This window comes from Chiloscyllium punctatum, chromosome 38, assembly GCF_047496795.1.
Source record: "Chiloscyllium punctatum isolate Juve2018m chromosome 38, sChiPun1.3, whole genome shotgun sequence".
Taxonomy (NCBI): domain Eukaryota; kingdom Metazoa; phylum Chordata; class Chondrichthyes; order Orectolobiformes; family Hemiscylliidae; genus Chiloscyllium; species Chiloscyllium punctatum.
This window is the reverse complement of record NC_092776.1, coordinates 43,116,558-43,136,717: the sequence shown is the minus strand read 5'-3', so window position 1 is coordinate 43,136,717 and position 20,160 is coordinate 43,116,558. Positions and strand designations below refer to the sequence as shown.

At 36.1% G+C, this 20,160-nt stretch overlaps 1 protein-coding gene across 2 annotated transcripts in view; it reads right to left on the bottom strand.

The window, feature by feature from the left end:
• The window catches only part of LOC140463558 (uncharacterized), a 52,044-nt gene extending 32,068 nt beyond the window's left edge, over positions 1–19,976 (bottom strand). Inside the window, exons 1-2 of one of the 2 annotated variants that reach the window (XM_072557716.1) lie at positions 19,857–19,976; positions 19,609–19,662 (exon numbers count right to left, since the gene is read on the bottom strand). In XM_072557716.1, the coding sequence (XP_072413817.1) occupies positions 19,609–19,637 (29 nt within the window). In that variant the 5' untranslated portion in view covers positions 19,638–19,662; positions 19,857–19,976. Of the gene's footprint in view, positions 1–19,608 lie in introns of both variants that reach the window. The other variant, XM_072557717.1, reaches the window with a different exon arrangement.
• Positions 19,977–20,160: the final 184 nt, after the last annotated feature.

Genomic DNA, 20,160 nt, shown 5'->3' with positions numbered 1-20,160 from the left:
TATCAAGCTCTTGGGCAAGTTTCAGGGCTGGAGGAAATCACCCTAAAAGCTTAAAACAGCATTTTCAAAATCTGGGGCATAGTCAGTAAGCACAGGGATAGCAAGACTTGGTTTAAATTATGGTACAGACAACATGACTTTGAATCAGTGAGTGCATAACTATGGTTTATGCAATCTGAAGTATACTTCTAATGAAGAAAGTAGACAATATAGAAAGATCTAAAATTATCCATTTAGTACACTGGTGACATATTTCCTCAAGCTTGGTGGTCTTTCTCCTGTCTTACTTGTCATTATCCTTAATTTGGCACTCAGCAATTATAAACCCCCTACCAATATTCAAGCAACTTATTCAAACAGAGAATAAATATCAATACTGATCTTGCATACAACCAAAAAGCTATTTATTCCAATTTTGTTCTCCATTCATTCCTTTTATACTTCCACCATCAAGTGTTCAACTTCTCAAACCTTGTGCTGTTTTACTGATTATGTTTTCCACAGATTCTAAAATCACATTCAATGCATTTTCCTTAATTTCACAATTTTCTAGAATAACCTATTTAAAGTCAAGCAGCCCTTTGGAGTTTTTAAGTTTCACAGGCTTTATATGGTAGGTGTACAGCCAGATGATCACAAACTTGTTATTCTAAAGAATTTTGGGAAATTACTGGCTAATTAGCAGTACTGCTAATCTCTTCACTCCAAGACCATGAAATGTAAAACCACTTGAGTCCTCTCAAAGTCGTTCTGTTAACAGTTTTAATACAAGAAATGTAATTCCTTTATTTTGAAAAGGAATTCATTGTAGGCTACTCTCATTAAAATGTTATACTTCTGATGGACCAATTAAGATTTGGAATGACTGGCAGTCTATTTGCCTTGTCTAATGTTATCCTTAAAGTCCTTTGTGATTCAAGCTAGCCTAAGCAAATGATACACTGGAGTTTCAGAACTCATGAAACAGACCAGGCTCCCTGTAAAGCATCAGGACCTTCATCAGGAAAAGACTAAGGATGCAATGTGTGCAGCTTGGTTAAAAGGTTACTCAAGCTACATCGAAGTCAGGTCATTTTACAGTTCAACACACTGAATACAGGGTTTTTAAAAAATAAAATGCTTGTATATACAAGATGAATTTTCTTAAGTGATATTGAACATTGGAATTTTCCATTTGCTACATCTCTAAAGTAGAATATTTCATCTGTGATGTTAGCTGATCTCACTCCCAAGCCAGAGTGGAAACAAGCTTCTAGAATTTCTGCTCAAAAATGTTAAAACTCCCTCAAAAACAAACTGACATTCCTGAAAAGTCCCATCTTCTGAAAAGCATCTATTCAGAGGTAACCAGATGCTACACTGGCTGGTTATCATTGGAACTGTACAATAATAGTACAATAGTAGTAACTATATACAAAAAAAAAATTACATTTTTGCATGGCTTCAGGCAAAAGCATTTTGCTTTAAAACCTATGTGCATGTTGATTTCTTCAGGCTCAGCTCCAATGACCCATTTAAGATCTCTTGTTCAGTTTCCCCACTACCAACTATAGGCAACAATGTTGAAATTATTATTTAATATGATCAATCATTTTGTGGTATATAGTCATTTACATATAGTAACAAAGACTTTAAGGTTGTGGTAGATCTTTATTTTTTTTCCAAATTGAGATTCATTGCATGTTCAGAGCAAATTTAAAACAGGACCTAAAAACAGATTTCAGTGTGACTTATATTTACAAATGTACATCAAGGATTGCATGATACACAAGTACATTTGATATATGTTCATTCTCTCAATGAAAGGAGACTTATTTGCCTTTAAATTTTGCTTGTGGTTTCAGTGGTCAATGCAACTTCCATTACAGTAACAGGTTTCAATGCACCAATTCTCTCTTCAGGTTCTTCATTTCCATTTTTATAATATTGTCATCAGTTCTTCTGTTATGCAACATTCACTAAATGTTTTCATCTTTTAAAACACTTTAACTACAACTTTTTAATTCAAAATAGTATCAAATTTTCTGTCAGCTGCACGCTTCTATTAACGGAACATGCAACTTCAATCTCCTTAAAACTGAAGAGTCAGGGAAGCAAAGCAATCCTGACATAGAAAATAACAATTCTGATAAATGAAACAGTATTTAAATTCCTAGAATCAATTGAGAGGAGAAAGCAAATTGACATAGCAACACAGCAAGTAGAAAGCCTCAAAGATTGACATATACATTTATAACATACAGAATGTTTCATGGCTAAACAGACATAAGCTGTGGATTGACGGGTCTAAGTTGTCATTTTGTTTACAGTTTGAACTCAAGTGGCACACTCATGGTTTGTTTTAAGGTTATCAGAAAAGGTAAGATTTACCCAAATTGGAAACTATGATCAGTACTTTCTGATGCTACCAACAATGCGTTAGGCAGCATTTTAGAAAGCTGTTTTGGTATACACACTAAAAAGGAAAATTGAATTAACTGTATTTAAACTGTTTAAATATTTTTTTAAACTACTTCATAATAGCCAGTTGTGATTTTAATTTTAGGTATACCCAGAATATTACAATTCTTTATTCACCAAATATCAGTTCAGCATTTCTATCCTGTTCTAATGCTGATGGTTGTCAAAGGAACTAAGATAAGCCAAGACACTGCAGGGAAAAAAAAACTAGAATATGAACCATTAAACATTAGTAAATATGATCTAGGCACAAATTGTAATCTACATTAGAGTCAAAATTGCATTTTAAAAAAGGATAACAATTGAAATGTTAAACAAGGACAATTAAGATAAGAAAGTTTACTGTTTCTTACAGAACTTCACCGAAATTACTACTGGAGATAGCTTTCAATTACAAAGTTTATAAAATTGGTTTCCACTCTAACAAGTTCAAAGCTGGCACCCCCAAATCATGCGGAGTTACTTCAACCTTTACAGAAAAGAGGTACATTGCAAAACAGTGAACAAATTAGAAGCAAAAAATATCAATTAGATCACATCAGATAGCAATTTAAGAGAAACAATGAACAAATTTTTTAAAAAATGCAAAAAAAAAGATATTGAAGAAACGCAAAACTGTCTGAAAACTTGTATTTAAGTGTTCTGGAACACTGGAATCTCCATTGTGCTACCAAGCTAAGAACACAGACATGGACACTAGTTATTTAATATTATCTCAATACTCAGATTTGGATGGAAATGTAGGAGAAATGCTTTAAATGTGGAATGTTTAAAGCTTTTCCTTAACCAAAGAAAGTTTTCAGATACCCAATTTCAACATAGCACTAATTTTACTAAACCTGCATTGCAATAATAAAGTAACATGGACAACAAAGGTCAATGAATTAAAGAAATGAGCATTAGTATTTTTAATATTAGTATACTTGTTGCAAACAATGATGCAAAGTAAGGGCATGTTCTATGCCAACGTTCAAACAAAAATGGAAGCGCAAATTCAGAGTTTTCCCCCAAAGCAGGAAATAGCAAACACAAAATTCTGACACCACTAGAAATTTAAGAACAGAGAATGCTCGAAATACTCAATTATCAGCTTCTGTCGACAAATAATCAGAATCAATTTGGAGTTGTGAGTGCAGAAGCCTGAAGAGCACAATTTGATGTAATAGTTTTGATTCTCTATCCACAGGTGCAGACCTGCCAAGTATTTCCAATGACAACTATGGAAATTTGTTCTTAGAAACTGAATATCAAATGCTTTGGTTCATAATTTTAAAAAAATTATACAGTCAGAAACCACCGATTTAAAGTATCATCCAGTAATGTTGATGGAAGAGCATACAGTCAAAACATTAACATTGTGTAATCTGAAAATGTTGTTTTTATTTGATTTAAACTTGTTTGATTGTAGTATTTTGCTTGTATGTCACATTTAGCAGTTTTCCTCAATGTGTGATAACTTTGGGTCAATCTACTTATGGTGTAACACTGAAGATCATGCAGAGATATTTAATCCTAGCTGCAAATTCTTTTCTAAAAATCTATTTTGATCTTAGAACTGAAGTCACATTTGTTCTAATTTCTGTTAAGACTAGCATTTCAAAAACTTGAATTTCACTGACTTACTGAAAGGATTATACAAAGCTCCACCTCCCAACTTTTTACTATATCAAATTGACTGTGTACTGTTAATGCTTAAAATAAACTACAGAAAGAATTCCTATCAACTTTTCAAAACCAAATGTTTGTATATAACATTGTTCTAGTCATAAGCCAACATCTCTGCAGAGCACACTCAAACCTCAGCCCTGCCTACAGGATCTCTGTTTCAAGTAACAGTGAATGGTGTGCAGCAGAGTTTTATTCACTTAACCCATAATCAAATAGAATTAGTTGCAAGCTTACCAATAGCAATTCTGTGGTCTAATTCTTCACAATACTAATTTCCTAAATCTGATGTCCAATTCTCTCATCCCTTTGATTAGCAATTAAGCTAAAGGCGTGGCACAGAAGAAATTTCTTTCACAAAACCCTCAGCTGGACTCTGAAGAGTTAAAAAACAGCAATGTCTGATGCCTCCTTTGATTCCATATATTCTTATTTGAAAGTAGTTTTGACTTACTCCCAGTCAATAGTAAACATCACAATGGCTTGTTCCAGTTTTGTAGGTCACATTTTCACTCCATTTTAGGAAACTTTAAGTTTAATTGACTTATAAAATCTAACATTTCAAACAGAAAAATATGGAACAGAAACAGGCCATTCAACCCAACAAGTCTGCACCAGTCTTTATACTCCACCCTTGTTTCATCTAAAACTTCCACATGGCTACCTATTCCCTATCCTGCATGTCTAGTTTCCCCTTAAATGCATCTATTTTATTTGCTTCAACCAATCAAGTGATAAGTTTCACATTCTTCTACACGTGAGTGGAGAAAATTTCTTTATTTAAAAAGATACTTCACAAATCCATCATTTTAACTTTGCAATATGAAATTGGCTCATAAATAAAACCCAAATATCTGGTCAACTATCCACATTTTCTGAAAGTATAGCATTTCATATACCCTTCAATTCAGGTAACACCCAAAAAAAGGGGTCTTCCTTTTAAATAGAGCTCAAATATATCTAGAATCATTCTACACATTTGGTTGTTACTTTATATTCTCCAAGCTTTCAGTCCTATTAAAATGTCTTTCAATCCACAAAACGTGCTCAAAATTGATATGCACAAACAGACACTAATTTATAAACCCTTAAGATACCACTTCCAATCCTAGTGGAATTCAAGGAATTGCAATTTATCCATAACCATCATTACTTCATTAGAAAAGCTGACTGGCAGACATGTTCCCTTTCCTTCTAATTTTTGTAACAAGCTTTGTATCAGATACCTTACCCTTCTCAAAGTTCACAAGCTACAGCTTGTTTCCACTAGATATCCAAATTACTTTAAAAATTCCAATGAATATTTCAAACATTAAACGCACCTCTTGCCAAGGACTTGCTAGTTTTACCTTGAATTTTCAGACTACGTTATTGTCGACTGTCTTTCGCTCACTTTTTAAACAGAGGCATGGATTAGTATTCGGAGTCGCTGATAAAATTTGCCTGAGGAGTTAAAAACCATGACCAACCTTCCTTTGTGCTTTTAATATCATGGCATCTCTTATTTCAGCCAGGGCCTTTGTTCAACAGCTTAGGCAAAAGAAAGCATAACCAACAGGAAAAGCTAAAGATCATTTGCTCAGCCACTGCATCAGATAGTGGCTGAAATGTACAATTGGTCTACATAACCAAGTGCATTCCATTTCCCTTAAAACAATACGATAAGTTGGTGGAATCATTTGATTTGCTCAACTTGTCCAATTTAATGCAGAAAAATGAGAAGTTATTCATGTTGGCACAAACAGCAGAGAGAATAATCCATGTATGTATACATAAATCACTAGACGAGATAGGGCTGGGCAAGAGGATTAATCAAGCATTATGGATCCTAGGCTTTATTTTGGGAAAAAGAGGCAAAGATTTTGATTTTTAAAAAAGTGATGAGTCTGTATAAAATTTCCAGTTCAGCTTGAACTAAAATACTGCACCTAAAAGCAGGTCACAACTCTTTAGGAAGGATGGGGAGGCATTGGCACAGATTTGCTCCTTAATGCAAATATTAAAAGGAAATTTGATAGAAGTTCCCAAATCATGGTAATTAAAGATAGCAAATTAGTCCCATTGCCAGAATGATTGAAAATCAGATGTCACTTTTAGAATTAAGTGAAATAAATATTTTTGATTTGAAAGTGTTCTGCCTAGTGTGGTGGAAGCAGACTGAATTGAGACATTGAACAAAGTTATCTGAAGCAAAGAAATTTGTCCGGCCATGGGGAAAAATGTAAGGTAAGTAGAACTAAGTAAGTTTTTGCTTCAGACAGCGAGCACGGACATAAACCAAATGGCTTCATTTCATGCTATAATCATTCTTTACTAATAGTCTTGTACAGAGATCTGTTTCAGGTGCAAACTTTTCAATTAATCTATCCTCAGTTTTGGGAGAGAAGCATGTTCAAAATGGTTTAGTATCAGTTGTGAAGATAATTCAATACTTAAAAATTTCCTTTAAATGTTGTTTTCTTGTTCTGAACACCAGCAGGAATAATTTCTTTCAAATCACCCTAAACAATTAGATCACTCACGTTTGCTCAAGGGAATGCATGCCCTGTTGCATGCAACTATCCTTGATCCTTTTTAAACTGTTATGGCAATGCTGACTTGACAGTGCACGCCTTCCAAAGCCATTATATCCTTTCAGAGGTGTGGCCTCCAAAACCAAATGCAGTACTGACTGCAACTAAAACTCTGCACAACTGGAATATTGTTTACTGTTTTTCTACTCTTGTAAAATAGACCAATACCCCATTGGGCTTTTAAAGTAGTTTTAGCAACTGTTCACCAGCTTAAAGTTATTTCAGTACATGCATCTAGATACAATGGTGCTTTTCTAAAGTTCTTTGCCTATGAGTCTTTTAAAAAATTCCTTTGCTGATAACCTCACTTCCTCATGTTTAACTCCGTCCGTCAATTCTGGTTCATAGTCTATCCATGTATCTTTGTGACATCACGCTCCCGTGTATATTACTTAGACTTACTATATAAATCAACAAATTTAGTTATAAAGCTCCCCCTTTTCCCAGAGACGAAAAGCCAATGCCAGAGTTCAGACTTACAGGGCAACACTACAGTATCATGCCAGATTGCATGCCTAGTCCCAAATGTCTTCTGACAGATGAGCATAACCACTGAGCTGAAGTAACCCTACATTCTCATTTTAGCACAAAAAAGTTAGCCATACCTTCAGCTAATTCTAATCATTTTTCTAAAATACTAAAACTAAAGCACAATTTTTATTACAAATTTTTCAACCTTTTAGCCCTCACCTCCAGTTTCATTCCCTCTCCTGCCAAGACATTCTATGCGTCCTGAATTTCTCAAATAATATTAACACAATTTCATCATTCTTCAGTTTATATCCATTTACATGCAACAGTCTATCAATCATGAATTGGCTGGAGTACAAAATGTTCCAGGGACTGAATTTATCAAATGTAGCATTTTTTCTTAAAATTGACAGCAAACGCAGAGAAACAAAAACCTCCTTCCAGTAAGTTAAATTAGGTTCTAAACAAGACAACAAGCCCAGAGACTTTAGCCATACTATCATACATTAAAGACATTTCAGAGATGACCAAGAATAACTACTCCTGTCCCTTGGCATCATGGTACCCTACAAACCTACCAACATACTGAAATAGCTCTTTATGAATCTAAAAGGATCCTGTACCAACAGCACGAACATCATATACAAGATACCCTGCAAGGACTGCAACAAACATTGGACAGATTGGCAGGAAACTAGCCACCAGAATACATGAGCACCAACTAGCCACGAATAACTATAACTATAACACGGACAAGGGACACCAATTTGACTGGGATAATACATCCATCCTGGGACAGGCGAAACAAGGATGCGCATGGAAAATTCCTAGAGGCAGAGTATTCAAACCTGAACTCAAAACACATCGATTTGGACCCCATTTACCAAACAGTCAAAGAACTGGAAGGGATAGCAAGACAGTCCACCAGCGCCTCAACGGAGGCTCACTGATGTTACTTAGCATGGTGAGAACAAATCTTCCAGATCAGCAGCAAACTTACAACCTGAACTACAAGTCTTCAAAGTTAAGTTGATCTGAAAAATTAACAATTTCTCCCTCCATAAGATGCTGCAAGCACATACCTAGGAGGTTTTTATTTCAGATTAAAATTAGCTGCTGTTTATACTTTTGCTAAATTTTCTTCAATTAATTTAGGTCAGCCCCCTTACCACACAGATCTTTGTTATCCTTATTTTCACAGTGAAAATATCTGCAGTTGCTGTTTCTAGACTATTCCCTCCTTCTTAGTCATTCAGCCAACTTTACGTTTCAAATCAAACTCCTGTTATAGTTGATCTGGAAAGGTGCTAACAGAATGACAAGATTCTGTGCTCATTCCATTATTGCTTAAAATAAATAAATCTGCGCCCACACATAGTTGACTCGACTGCTCATCACCATTAACTTGCCACTTTTGTTTAATTAACTACATTGCACACCAAGAATTGTTTCCCTTCCTATTCCTTAATGTCCTGAAATTAAAATTAATGACAAACACTTGCCCAACACTTTCTTTTTTTAAAAAAAGGTCATTTTTTAGGTTGATACATTTTCCAAAGTTAGATTCTAGTGTTGGTAAAATTCCAAAAAGCAGAGTGCTCCAGTACATCATCATGCTTGGAGGAAAGTTGATTAAAAATTTAGATAATAGATTTTGTCTCTGCAAATGTTACCTTAGAATCACAAGGTATTTTTAGACAAGGTCATTCACTAAACTAATTCATTCACCTACAAACAATCCTAACTTTGTTGTTATCAGGGTCTTACATTTCAGTGTCTTATTTTTACTACTCTAACTAGAAGTTTCTCCCCCCAAATATTTGCCAACTAATAAGGTTTTGTTATGCAGTCCTGAATTTTTCCCTTCGTGTGAAACTTTTCCTATAGCCTTTTACCTTTACCTCATCAGGTCAACTCAAAATGTCACCTTTGAAAGGGATAAATACCCAAATCTCATACACAAATTAGATTAAGGTATTGTGAATCTCAGCAGTTCAGCACATGAATGCTGTTTATTTGGAGGCAACGGACATGATATCTATGTTGTGATCCAGTGAGAGATTCAGCTTCTTGAACTTGGAAATCAGAATGCTCTGATTATTTAGGCCACAGCTATCTAACAGTTTATTATTACAGGATTTGAACCACATGATAGATGTAACATCACAGGATCTTTTCATGTGATGGATATTTAGAGAATTAAATGATCATCTTCTGGATCTTTTCCGTGCAAATTCAGTCCAAAATAATATAGTACAGGTAGTGCTCAAAAACTGAAAGCAATCCTCTTCACGCAGGAGCGCAAATGATTATGCATCACATCAAATCGCTTGTGGCACTTTTTGGTGCCATTTCACAATTTGACTCCTCCATGAACTTCTACAAATGATCACCAAGGGACCATTACACTTCCTTGGGTGCATACTTAGGAGAAGCTAGGTCATCAGGTAGCAAACTGTTAGAACAGTTCACCAGAAATGACTGACTAGTTAATGGAGAGAATAGATAAAGATTTGATAGAGTTAAAAAGCTGGCCATTATAAAAATCTGAACACTGGAGCCCTGAGTGCCAATGTTACAAAATCTGAAGATTTTTGCAATTACCGGAACATTCATGCAGTACAAATCTTTGAATAGAAATGCAGTGACAGCTAACTTGTCTCCTAATTTTTCCTTCATTTTAAAGAATACTTAGATGTGCTGGACCCACTACTTTTTGTCATTTATGTAAATGATTTCGGTGTGAACATAGGAGGTATAGTTGATAAGTTTGCAGAGGACATCAAAATTTGAAGTGTAGTGGACAGTGAAGAAAGTTACCTCAGTACAATGGGATCTTGATCAGATGGGCCAATGGGCTGAGGAGTGTCAAATGGAGTTTAATTTAGATAAATGCAAGGTGCTGTACTTTGAAAAAGCAAATCAAAGCAGGACTTGTACACTTAATGGTAAGTCCTTTGGAGGCGGGGGGAAGGGGGGGGCGGTATTGCTGAACAAGGAGACCTTGGAGCACAGGTTCATAGTTCCTTGAAAATCAAGTCGCAGATAGATACGATAATGAAGGCAGCATTTGGTATGTTTTCCTTTATTAGTCAGAGCATTGAGAATAGGAGTTGGGTGGTCAAGTTGCAGCTGTACAGGACATTCGTTAGGCTACTTTTGGAATATAATGTGCAATACTGGTCTCCTTCCTATAAAACTTCAAAGGGCGTAAAAAAGACCTACAAGGATGTTATCAGGTTTGGAAGATTTGAGCTATAGGGAGAGGCGGAATAGAATGGGGTTGTTTACCCTAGAGCTCAGAGGTGGAGGGGTGACCTTATAGAGGTTTGTAAAAAGAGGGCATGGATAGGATAAATAGACAAGGTCTTCTCCTTGTAGTGAGGGAGTCCAGAAATAGAGGGCACAGGTTTAGGGTGAGGTGGGGGGGAATATAAAAATGAGACCCAAGGGGCAATATTTTCACAGAGGATGGTGTATGCATGGAATGAGCTGCAAAAGAAAAAGTGGTGGAGGCTGATGCAAATACAGCATTTAGAAAGGTGTCTGGATGAATATAAGAGGAGGAAAGGTTTAGAAACATATGGGCCAAGTGGTGACAAATAGGACCAAATTAGGTTGGGATATCTGGTCAGCATGGATGAGTTGAACCGAAGGATCTGCTTCCATGCTGTATATCTCTGACTCTAGCTGGTTACCAACAGTATAGAAAGTAACACGTCCGAAAAGTAAATTAAAAATTCCATCTCAATGACCATGAACCCAACCCGATTTCAAGGTGGAAAATCAATTTGTTGTTCTGAAAACTAAGGCAATAAACACGACACAAAACTAGCTTGCTCAGATTTCAACTTAAAACTTAATTCTATTGTGATGAGGTATCCCACTGAGGTTTCCACAGTTGCACCTATAATTTGAAGCTTCTGCAAGGAGTTGACCGTTTCTTCATCCTGGTTGCCCTCCCTTCCACTATCTTTAAAAGAAAAATCTAGTTACTTGTGAAAGAGTGCTCTCTAGCATTAAATACATTGTAAAAGTCAAAACTGCGTGCAAAAGGTGAAAGCTGAGAATCATGGATGGCAAGATAAAGTCTTAAAATTCTGAGCACAACATATTTAAAAATTGTCAGAGAGGTTTATTTGTGGCTAGTTAGAAGGCTTGAGATCTTTTACCACATCTTTTGTAAACTTTGAGCAATTTAACTGCTTCAACAATTAGTTGAATACTATATCTCTGTAGGAAAACCGAGATCGTCAACTTACATTAAATAGGCCAAGAAGCAATCTCTGCCATTCCTAACTTACTACTGTTTTTAATGCCCCTCCAGGTACCTTAGAATATTCTTCATTCATCCCTCAGATCTACGACTGTTGTGTTGAAATCAGGCAATTTCACTATGGGTAAAGTTTGTTATAATCACAGCACATGATTCACGTCAGAAATAAAGTCAGTCAATTCAACAAGTCAGAGAATCTAAGAGTTTTACAGTACAGAACCAGGTATGTCATGTAGACAATGGTTATCAAGTATTTATCTACCAAGATAGAGTTTTCCAGTATTCTTGCAGCCTTGTATACTATGGCAGTTCAAGTGCTCATTTAAATACTTAAATGCTGTGATGATTCTTAATTCGCCATTTGGGGCTTAGTTACCAATACATCATAGCGAAAATCTCCTCTCAATATCCTAATCCATATCTTGAAACTATGCTCCCTGGTTATTGACCCTACTACTAAAAGAAAAATGGGTAAGAGTTTATCTACCTAGCCCATGTCCCTTGAAGTTGTAGATCTCAAATCAGGTTTCACCCACTCATCTTCCCTGCTCGAAGGATGCTTTCCAGGTAGCCATTTATTATCTTTAATGGTCAATTTCATCTTAGGTTCATCCTTAAAAGTTTACTTCCAACCCAGTGTCCAAATTTGTCAGTGTACAAAGTTAGATGCACAATACCCATTTCCAACTGGCACATCAGTTTCTGTGCAATCAAATTCAGCTCAAAAGGTTCAATACGCTTAAAAATTGGTTTTCCTTCTTGTTCAGGATATTGTTTGTTTTTGAAAGCCAGCCATTTATCATCAATACATTTACATATTATTAGCACCCTCCAGTATAGTGTTGCTGCCTTACCTCATGTAGTCCTTAGAAGTGTATTGTGTTGAAGTAGCATCCTAGAGCCCGGTTGCTGCTTCAACTCAAAAAGAAACAAGTCTAGAATATATATACATACATACACATACACTACTCTCCCCGTAACACCTGAAAAAAACGTTTTGCCATTGTGGCTTTTTTTGGGGGGAGGTGCAGAGAGAGAGAACAGGAACAAAAGAGATAATGTGCTCAGCTCATTTACTAGATGATGCAAAATGAAAGGGGCCCTGAAAACAAAAAAAAAACTGAAGAGTCCTTGATTTTATTATCCTGTACCCCCATAAGAAAGCAAACCCAAGTCGTAGAAACAAATCTCTTCCTCATCATTTCCCCTCCTGAATGACTTCCTCCAATAACTTCAGTTTGGAAGAGGCATTATAAAGCTGGAATTAGTGATGAGTCATGTCTCAAAATTATCAGTCTGTAACAAGACAGCAATTGAAAACATGCCAGGAACTTGCTAGATTTCTAAAAAGGATGTTATTTCTTAATACTATCCATGCCTAAGATAATGTTAAAAATGAAAAATAATTCAAACTGTCTTGAAAAATGCTAATAGATAATTGGTAAAACTCTTTGCTCAACTCATGTATTAAAAAACTCAAGGCTGAAACAAAAATCATTGATGCACAGTTCAAGAACACAGCATGCTTTACCCCAAACCACCAAGGCATCACCTTTCAAACAAGGCAAATTTTGCAAAAATAACATCTGCAAGATCACACTAACTCAAATCCATTGATCTATTATGTTGCAGCACAAATAATTTAGTTTGTTACCTGGGAGTTATCAAATCAGTAATTAAGGACTATTGGTAAAAAAAGGTAACTTATGGGAATGATAAAGAAATTTACTGTCAAAAATATTTTTTAGATTAATAAGTACGCTACCTTTAGACCATATTTCTTTCAGGTCAAATAGTGATTACAGCACATTCTTAATCTGAAGTGTAGAAAATCAAACTTACGACAATAGAATTACACTCAGTCGTGCACAAGGCATATACAAATATATTTTATTAAACAAACTTTTACAGCTAATACAAATGGTTTACATAAAAGCAAGATTTTCCACACCCAAAACTGAACCAAACCTTGTTAATAGAAATTAATTTTCACTTAATGTTATTAACCACAATTTCAAAACTAATCTAAGCTTGCTTCATGTGATAGCTATAAACAGCTTTAGCTACACTCAGATGTCACATAAATCTTAAAACGTAGTCATAATTTGCCAGATTCGTGCTCCAGAACTACAAATTAAATTCTGCAGTTGACATTTTACCTCATACTCACCAACTCCAATATGATGACAGTTAAGTCCAGATGACAGAAGCATCTTTATAACAATATTAACTATGTAACAATTCCAATATAAATTTGGTTCTAACAGCAGAGGGATAAAATATTTGTTTGAAGCTGTTTTCAGCTATCTCAGGTACACCCATTAAAAGTTGACTTAATGCAATAGCACAATGGTGTAGACTCTGGAGGCAAAATCATGATTGCAATAATTGAACTTCAAAAATTACCACTGCAGTTACGTTTATTTTGCAGATTGTTAAACATACTAGCTGAGACTCAGATGTAGTGAAACAATTTGCAACTGATTACTACTGGATTAACAGCAATACTGAAATACTTGCTAATTTGCACAGAGTTAAGTATTGCTGAAAAAGACATTGTGTTGAAACCTTTTGCCTTGCACTCAAGACAATTCATAAAAGTACCAATTTAAGGAAAAGCCCAGATTTATAGTGCATGACAGGAGAGTGCTGATTGGTAGAGAAATGACCATGGAGGATGCGCAAGTTAACTGGTGGCTGACAACTGCTTGACTGTACTTAAAATGTTAAACCAGACAGGTTGATTGAGTTTTCCTCAGGAACCCTGAGAAATGAACTAGCAAAAAAAAGCTGTATTGATAAGACACTACAATATGAAATCCAAGAGTATAAGCAGACAAGTTTTAGAGTTGCGCAATACTTGTCGTCCCAAAATATAATCTGGATTTGCAATTGTAAAGAGACGCAGCTTTAAAGGAAAGTCTAATGGGGGGAAAAAAAAAATCAAATGAATGACAGTTGAGAGCAACTTTTAAATACAGATCTAATATTTCCCACATAAGAAAATCTTGAAATTGATAGATATCCATAACTGGCCAAAAAGGCAGAAATACCAGGAAATTTGTGACTCGCCTCAGTCAATCTTGCAAATGCATCTTGCCTTCTTCTCAGATGAATTTCCAAGCAATTACTATAATCTCAAATGAAAAACATTACCTGGCTATATACAATATGAATTACGGACATGTACCAAATCCAATCTAATTCAAGCTGTTCCATTGCATTAAGTATAATCACACATTCAGAAAATTGCAGGTATTACCAGCTTTATTGATGTAAATCATTTACAATGCCAAAAAGATTATGCCATGACATGAAATATATCCTCCAGTGTCAAACTACTATTGTTTTATAAAGGACAGAACTAGACAGTCATGGGAGATCTAATACAGTATTCAATAATAAATATTTCTGTGCGCAAAGGTGACTGTATCCCTCTGGATACAAGTTGCAATTTCAGCACTTTTCTGAGGTTAAAACTCAACTAACGTTATATACTATCCAACAATTAACAGGGCAGCATTCATTTCTGCTATAATTGTAGGGGCTGAATTATTTCATGTGTAGCCACATTGGGTATCAGGTAGAATTTCATACTTGAGGCAGGCACAAACTGGGCTATTAGGTGGCTTCTGGTTCAGTGTCAGGTATCACCTTGTTATACACTGTAGTCATCTTATGACCTGTTGCACAACTTGCATTATAAGATGCAAAATTGGATATGGACAACAAAAGCAACCACATTAATTGTCAAATCTCAGAATAACTAAACCTAATAAAAAATAGGAATTACAAGTACACAGATAGGCAAGGTTCAGAGGTATATGGGCCAAGCCAATGCAAATGGGACTACTGTATTTCAGTTCAAGAAACCTGGTTGGCATGTACGCGTTTTATGAATATATGCCAATGAATCTCTAAAATTGTTAATGTACATTAGCAGCTACATTGTCTTACCAGGACAGAACCAGTGTACCATATGAAAATTAACACTGCTTTGCTTGGTAGTAGTGGTTAGCACTGCTGCCTCACAGCGCCAGAGACCCGGGTTCAATTCTCACCTCAAGCGACTGTGTGGAGTTTGCACATTCTCGTGTCTGCGTGGGTTTCCTCCGCATGCTCCGGTTTCCTCCCACAATCCAAAAATGTGCAGGTTAGGTGAATTGGCCATGTAGTGTTGCCCGTAGCGTTAGGCGAAGGGGTAAATGTAGGGGAATGGGTCTGGGAGAGTAGTGCTTTGGCGGGTCGGTGTGGACTTGTTGGGCCGAAGGGCCTGTTTCCACACTAAGTAATCTAATCTAAATATACATTTTGAAACAGCTGTTTTGGTTACTAATCAGACTGCCGGGCTTTTCATTTTTGTAAAATTCAAAGATCCAAGGCTGTGCAATTGCCGTGTTGAGTGAATCTGTATCTGACCAGTCTGTTCTAACAGCATGCAAACAACAGTGCACCAATAAAATCTCAAATAAGAATTGGACTAGAATTATGGCATTTGGCTCAGAGTCTGCTCCCCAATTCAATTCTGACTGATAAGAGTTCAGAGATCTATTCTCCTGTCCTCCCCCTATAACCCTTGATCCCTTTACTAATCAGAAACCTGTCTTACATATATAATCGGCCCCCACAGCATGCTGCAACAATGAGGTCCACAAATTCACCATCCCCAACTGAAGAAATTTCTCCTCAGTTCAGTTCTAAAGGGTCGTTCCTTCATTTGGAGGCTGTGACCTCAGGTCAGTTTTTTTTTTAAGTAAATTTAGAAAATGGAAACTTCTATTCACTCTATTCAGACCTCTCAGCACTGAGCGCTTCAGTGAGATCACATGTGCAGTCACCCCCACCCCAACCTTCCAAACCTCTTGCAAGTACAGATCCAGAGTCCTCAACCACTCATGACAACCCATTAATCCCAAGGATTAAACAAGCGGTGGCATTTTATTCAGAAAGCCAAGCTACCTCTTGGAAAAATCTAACTGCCACTGCTTTACAACAGGCACAGGTAATATTGAAGACTCACTTAGATGAGTCTAATTAATTTATTGCATTCTATTTTTAAGAAACTTGCATTAATGTAAATTTCATGGCAGCTTTATAATTTAGAAGCTAAAGCCCTTCAATTATATATTTCTCCTTAGACCTTAATCTACATCTTGCATGACATTGAATGTCCACTAGAGGTGATAGTTTTGCAAATTAATAGCTCAAACTGAAGTGTTGTGTGTATAGCACACCACGAATCAATTTCTTCAGTGGTTACCAATTTGGTTTACCAGTAGAGACACAGAGTATAACATCTGTTCAGGAAAGTGAAGATGTGCTTCAACCTTATGCAAAGTGTTTTTTTTAATAAAAGAAGCGCAGTCATAGATAACACTATTTTTCGCCAAGTTTAAAGTTCGTGAAAGCAGCAATATTGAAAAAGACAAGAATAAAATACAGAATACAATTCTTTTCATCGGTCTGGTAGACAGTCATTTTCTAGAATTAAGATTACAAACTGGGAAGACTTCAGAGTGAATTTCTGGTTATCTTCTGTTGAGGCACGACAAGTTTCCAAATTGTACTAATCAGGCAACGTTTTGGCGTAGATCAGATTAATACTGGCAGCAATTTCAAAATTTCCACATGAGATGTGAACATAAAAGCTGCTTTTTCCGAACTTATGGTTTGTCCATAAGTCAATTGTCATCAGTTTCATGACATTTGTTTCTAAAGAAAATAACTGACGTAGAATAGAAAATAAGCAAGCTGTAACTTTTATTCATTAGCAATTCACATTAGTTCATTTATTTTGAACTTTGCGAGAAGAGTTACATTACAGAAAGCAGTTCCATGGAACAAAATCATAGCATTTTCTTCTCTGTGCTAAAGAATCTTAAAGAGCTACTGAAACAATCAAAACTCATCCATCACAAAGCTTTTTCAGTGATTGTTAATTGACAAGTTCTAATTAGCATTAATTCTGTTTGTGTTTTTCTTGTAGTATATAAACTTTTGTTAGCCTGCATACATTGGCCTGGTAGTTACTTCCCCTTTTGAAGATAACAGTATGAACTCTGCACATTTGTCCACAAAATGTTAACTAGAGCACATTATTGTTAAGCCATATGGTAAACTTGCCAGCAGTACTGGCAAGTAACCTCAGTCAGAGCTGGACAGCACAGAAACAGATTCTTCAATCCAACTCATCTATTTTGACCAGATATTCTAAATTAATCTAGAGCCATTTGCCAGCATTTGGCCCATGCCCCTTCCTATTCGTGTACCCGTCCAGGTTCTTCTAAATGTTGCAATTGAACCAGCCTTCACTACTTCCTTTGGCAGTTCATTCCATACAGCACCATTCTCTGCGTGAAAACAATGCCCCTTATAAATCTTTCCCCTTTCACCGTAAACCTATGCCCTTTAGTTTTGGGCTTTGCTACCCAACCTAAGCCTCATGATTTTATAAGCTTCTAAAAAGGTGACACCTCAGCCTCCGATGCTCCAGGGAAAATAGCCCCAGCCTATTCAGCCTTCCCCATAGCTCAAACCCTCCCAATATCCTTGCAAATCTTTTCTGAACCCTTTCAAGCTTCACAACATCCTTCCTATAGCAGGGTTGTCAGAAATGAATACAGTATTCCAAAAGTGGTCTAACCAATGTCATGTACAGTTGCAACATGATATCCCAACTCCTATACTCAAAAGGTCCCAAATAAGGGTTAATAACCAAAACGTTAGCTTCACCAGCTCCTGATGCTGCCTGGCTTGCTGTGTTCTTTCAGCCGCCTGTTTGTCTACTTTGGATTCCAGCATCTGCAGTGTTTTTGGCCCTATACTAAATGCACTGTGCAATAAAATCAAGCACACCAAACATCTTTTTCCTATTCAGTTGACCTGAGGCTCCACTTTAAGGAACTACAAACCTGCACCCTAAAGTCTCTTTGTTCAGCAACATTCCACAGGATTCTACCATTAAATGTATACGCCCCATCCTTATTTGCCTTACCAAAATGTAAAACCTCACACTTATCTAAATTAAACTCCATTTGCCACTCACGATCCATCTGATCAATGATGTAGTTTGAGAAAACCTTCACTGTTCATTACACCATCAATTTTGGGTGTCATCAACAAATTACAAGAAAGCAAATTTTAAAAATATTGTAAGCTAGAATTCAGTGTTGAATTTTGGTGTAAACATTAATTACCATTGTAATTGCATAATATTTTGATTTCAGATTATAGTTTTGTAATCAATTCCTAAAATATTTGCCAAGGGTTACAATACCCTGAAATTGTATGAACAAACTTTACAACATTTTTACACTAATCTAGAACTGCCATTGACTAAAGACTCTAGGCTATCGCATTAATAATACACCAGGGCATAACTTAGTAACAGAAACCTATTTGCAACAACAAATAGCAAGTTTGGATTTGCATTACTACCACCATTTTCAATGTCTTATGCACTTAACAGTGATATAGGACATCTAAAAACTGGCAACTATTTATAATATACTTTTTCTATCTTAATTCTTAAGCTCTGAAATGTTAACTCTTCAACCCATTAGTCTGATTCTATTTTAACTAGATTAATATTTTAAAAAATAACAAAACTACGGCCTCATTTAAGTCATTCATTTCAAACAAGATAAACCAACCATTGGGTGCATTTTAATGGTTACCCTTCTAGGTAGCATTGTTTTCTTCGATCATTCTACACAAATTACGCAAAGTCAGATTTCATCGTTTGCGGATATTTTAACTTAGCTATTAGTATTAATCTTACTTATTCAAGAAAAATCAAGGTCCAGGATTTACTACTTTCCGAAATTCGTATCTCGTGATCAAAAGGAATTCCGATGTAAACGCTCTATCCTCACAAAAGAGATGCAAGGAAAATGATTTTAAGATGAGGTGTACCGTCCATTCTGCACAATGCACTCATGAAATATACCACCTTGTACGATTCATCCTCCAAAAAAAACGTGAACCTCGCAAGCGTGATACTTACAATTTTGAAGGCATTGTTTACTTACCAATTGTGCTTAAGCGCCGCTTAACATGGCGGCAATCTTTCTACTTACCCGTTGGGCGACATTTTATGTATGGACTCACCTAGTATGTAGTCCTGTAACTAAATCCGTCTAAAGTCAGTCTGATCATACTTACCCATCAGGAACCGTATTCTTCTTCACCATGACTTAAAGGAGCCGTTGAAAGTCACTGCAGCAAATAGAAAAATCGCGCTGTTAAATGTTTTAACTTCGATTTTGTTCAGTCAACAGGCACCAAAGACCAGGCCTCGATCCTTTCACACAAAAATCATCTGTGACTGCGCTTAACCTCCGAAGTTCAATATAGTTGGCTCTTTATATCAATTTGTATTTTAATTAGCGAAAAAATGAGATGAAACCTACCCAAGCTTTTTTAATATAAAGTTTGAAGTAATATACAACTACTGCTCCTCATCTACACCTACAACCAACACCCAGCCATAGAAATTTCCAGAATATTAAAATACGCATGCGCGATATGACGCTATAAAATGAATCCTTACGTAGTTTGCGCAAGCGCACTGAGTTGAGGAATCAGAGCATTGTTTTTATCGTTCCATGGCCATGCATTGTAATTAACGTTGGATAAAATGTACATTTTAGCATGAAAATATGCAGTTCAATTTGTTCAGGTACATTCCTCCCGTAATCGTGGATGAACAGGGTT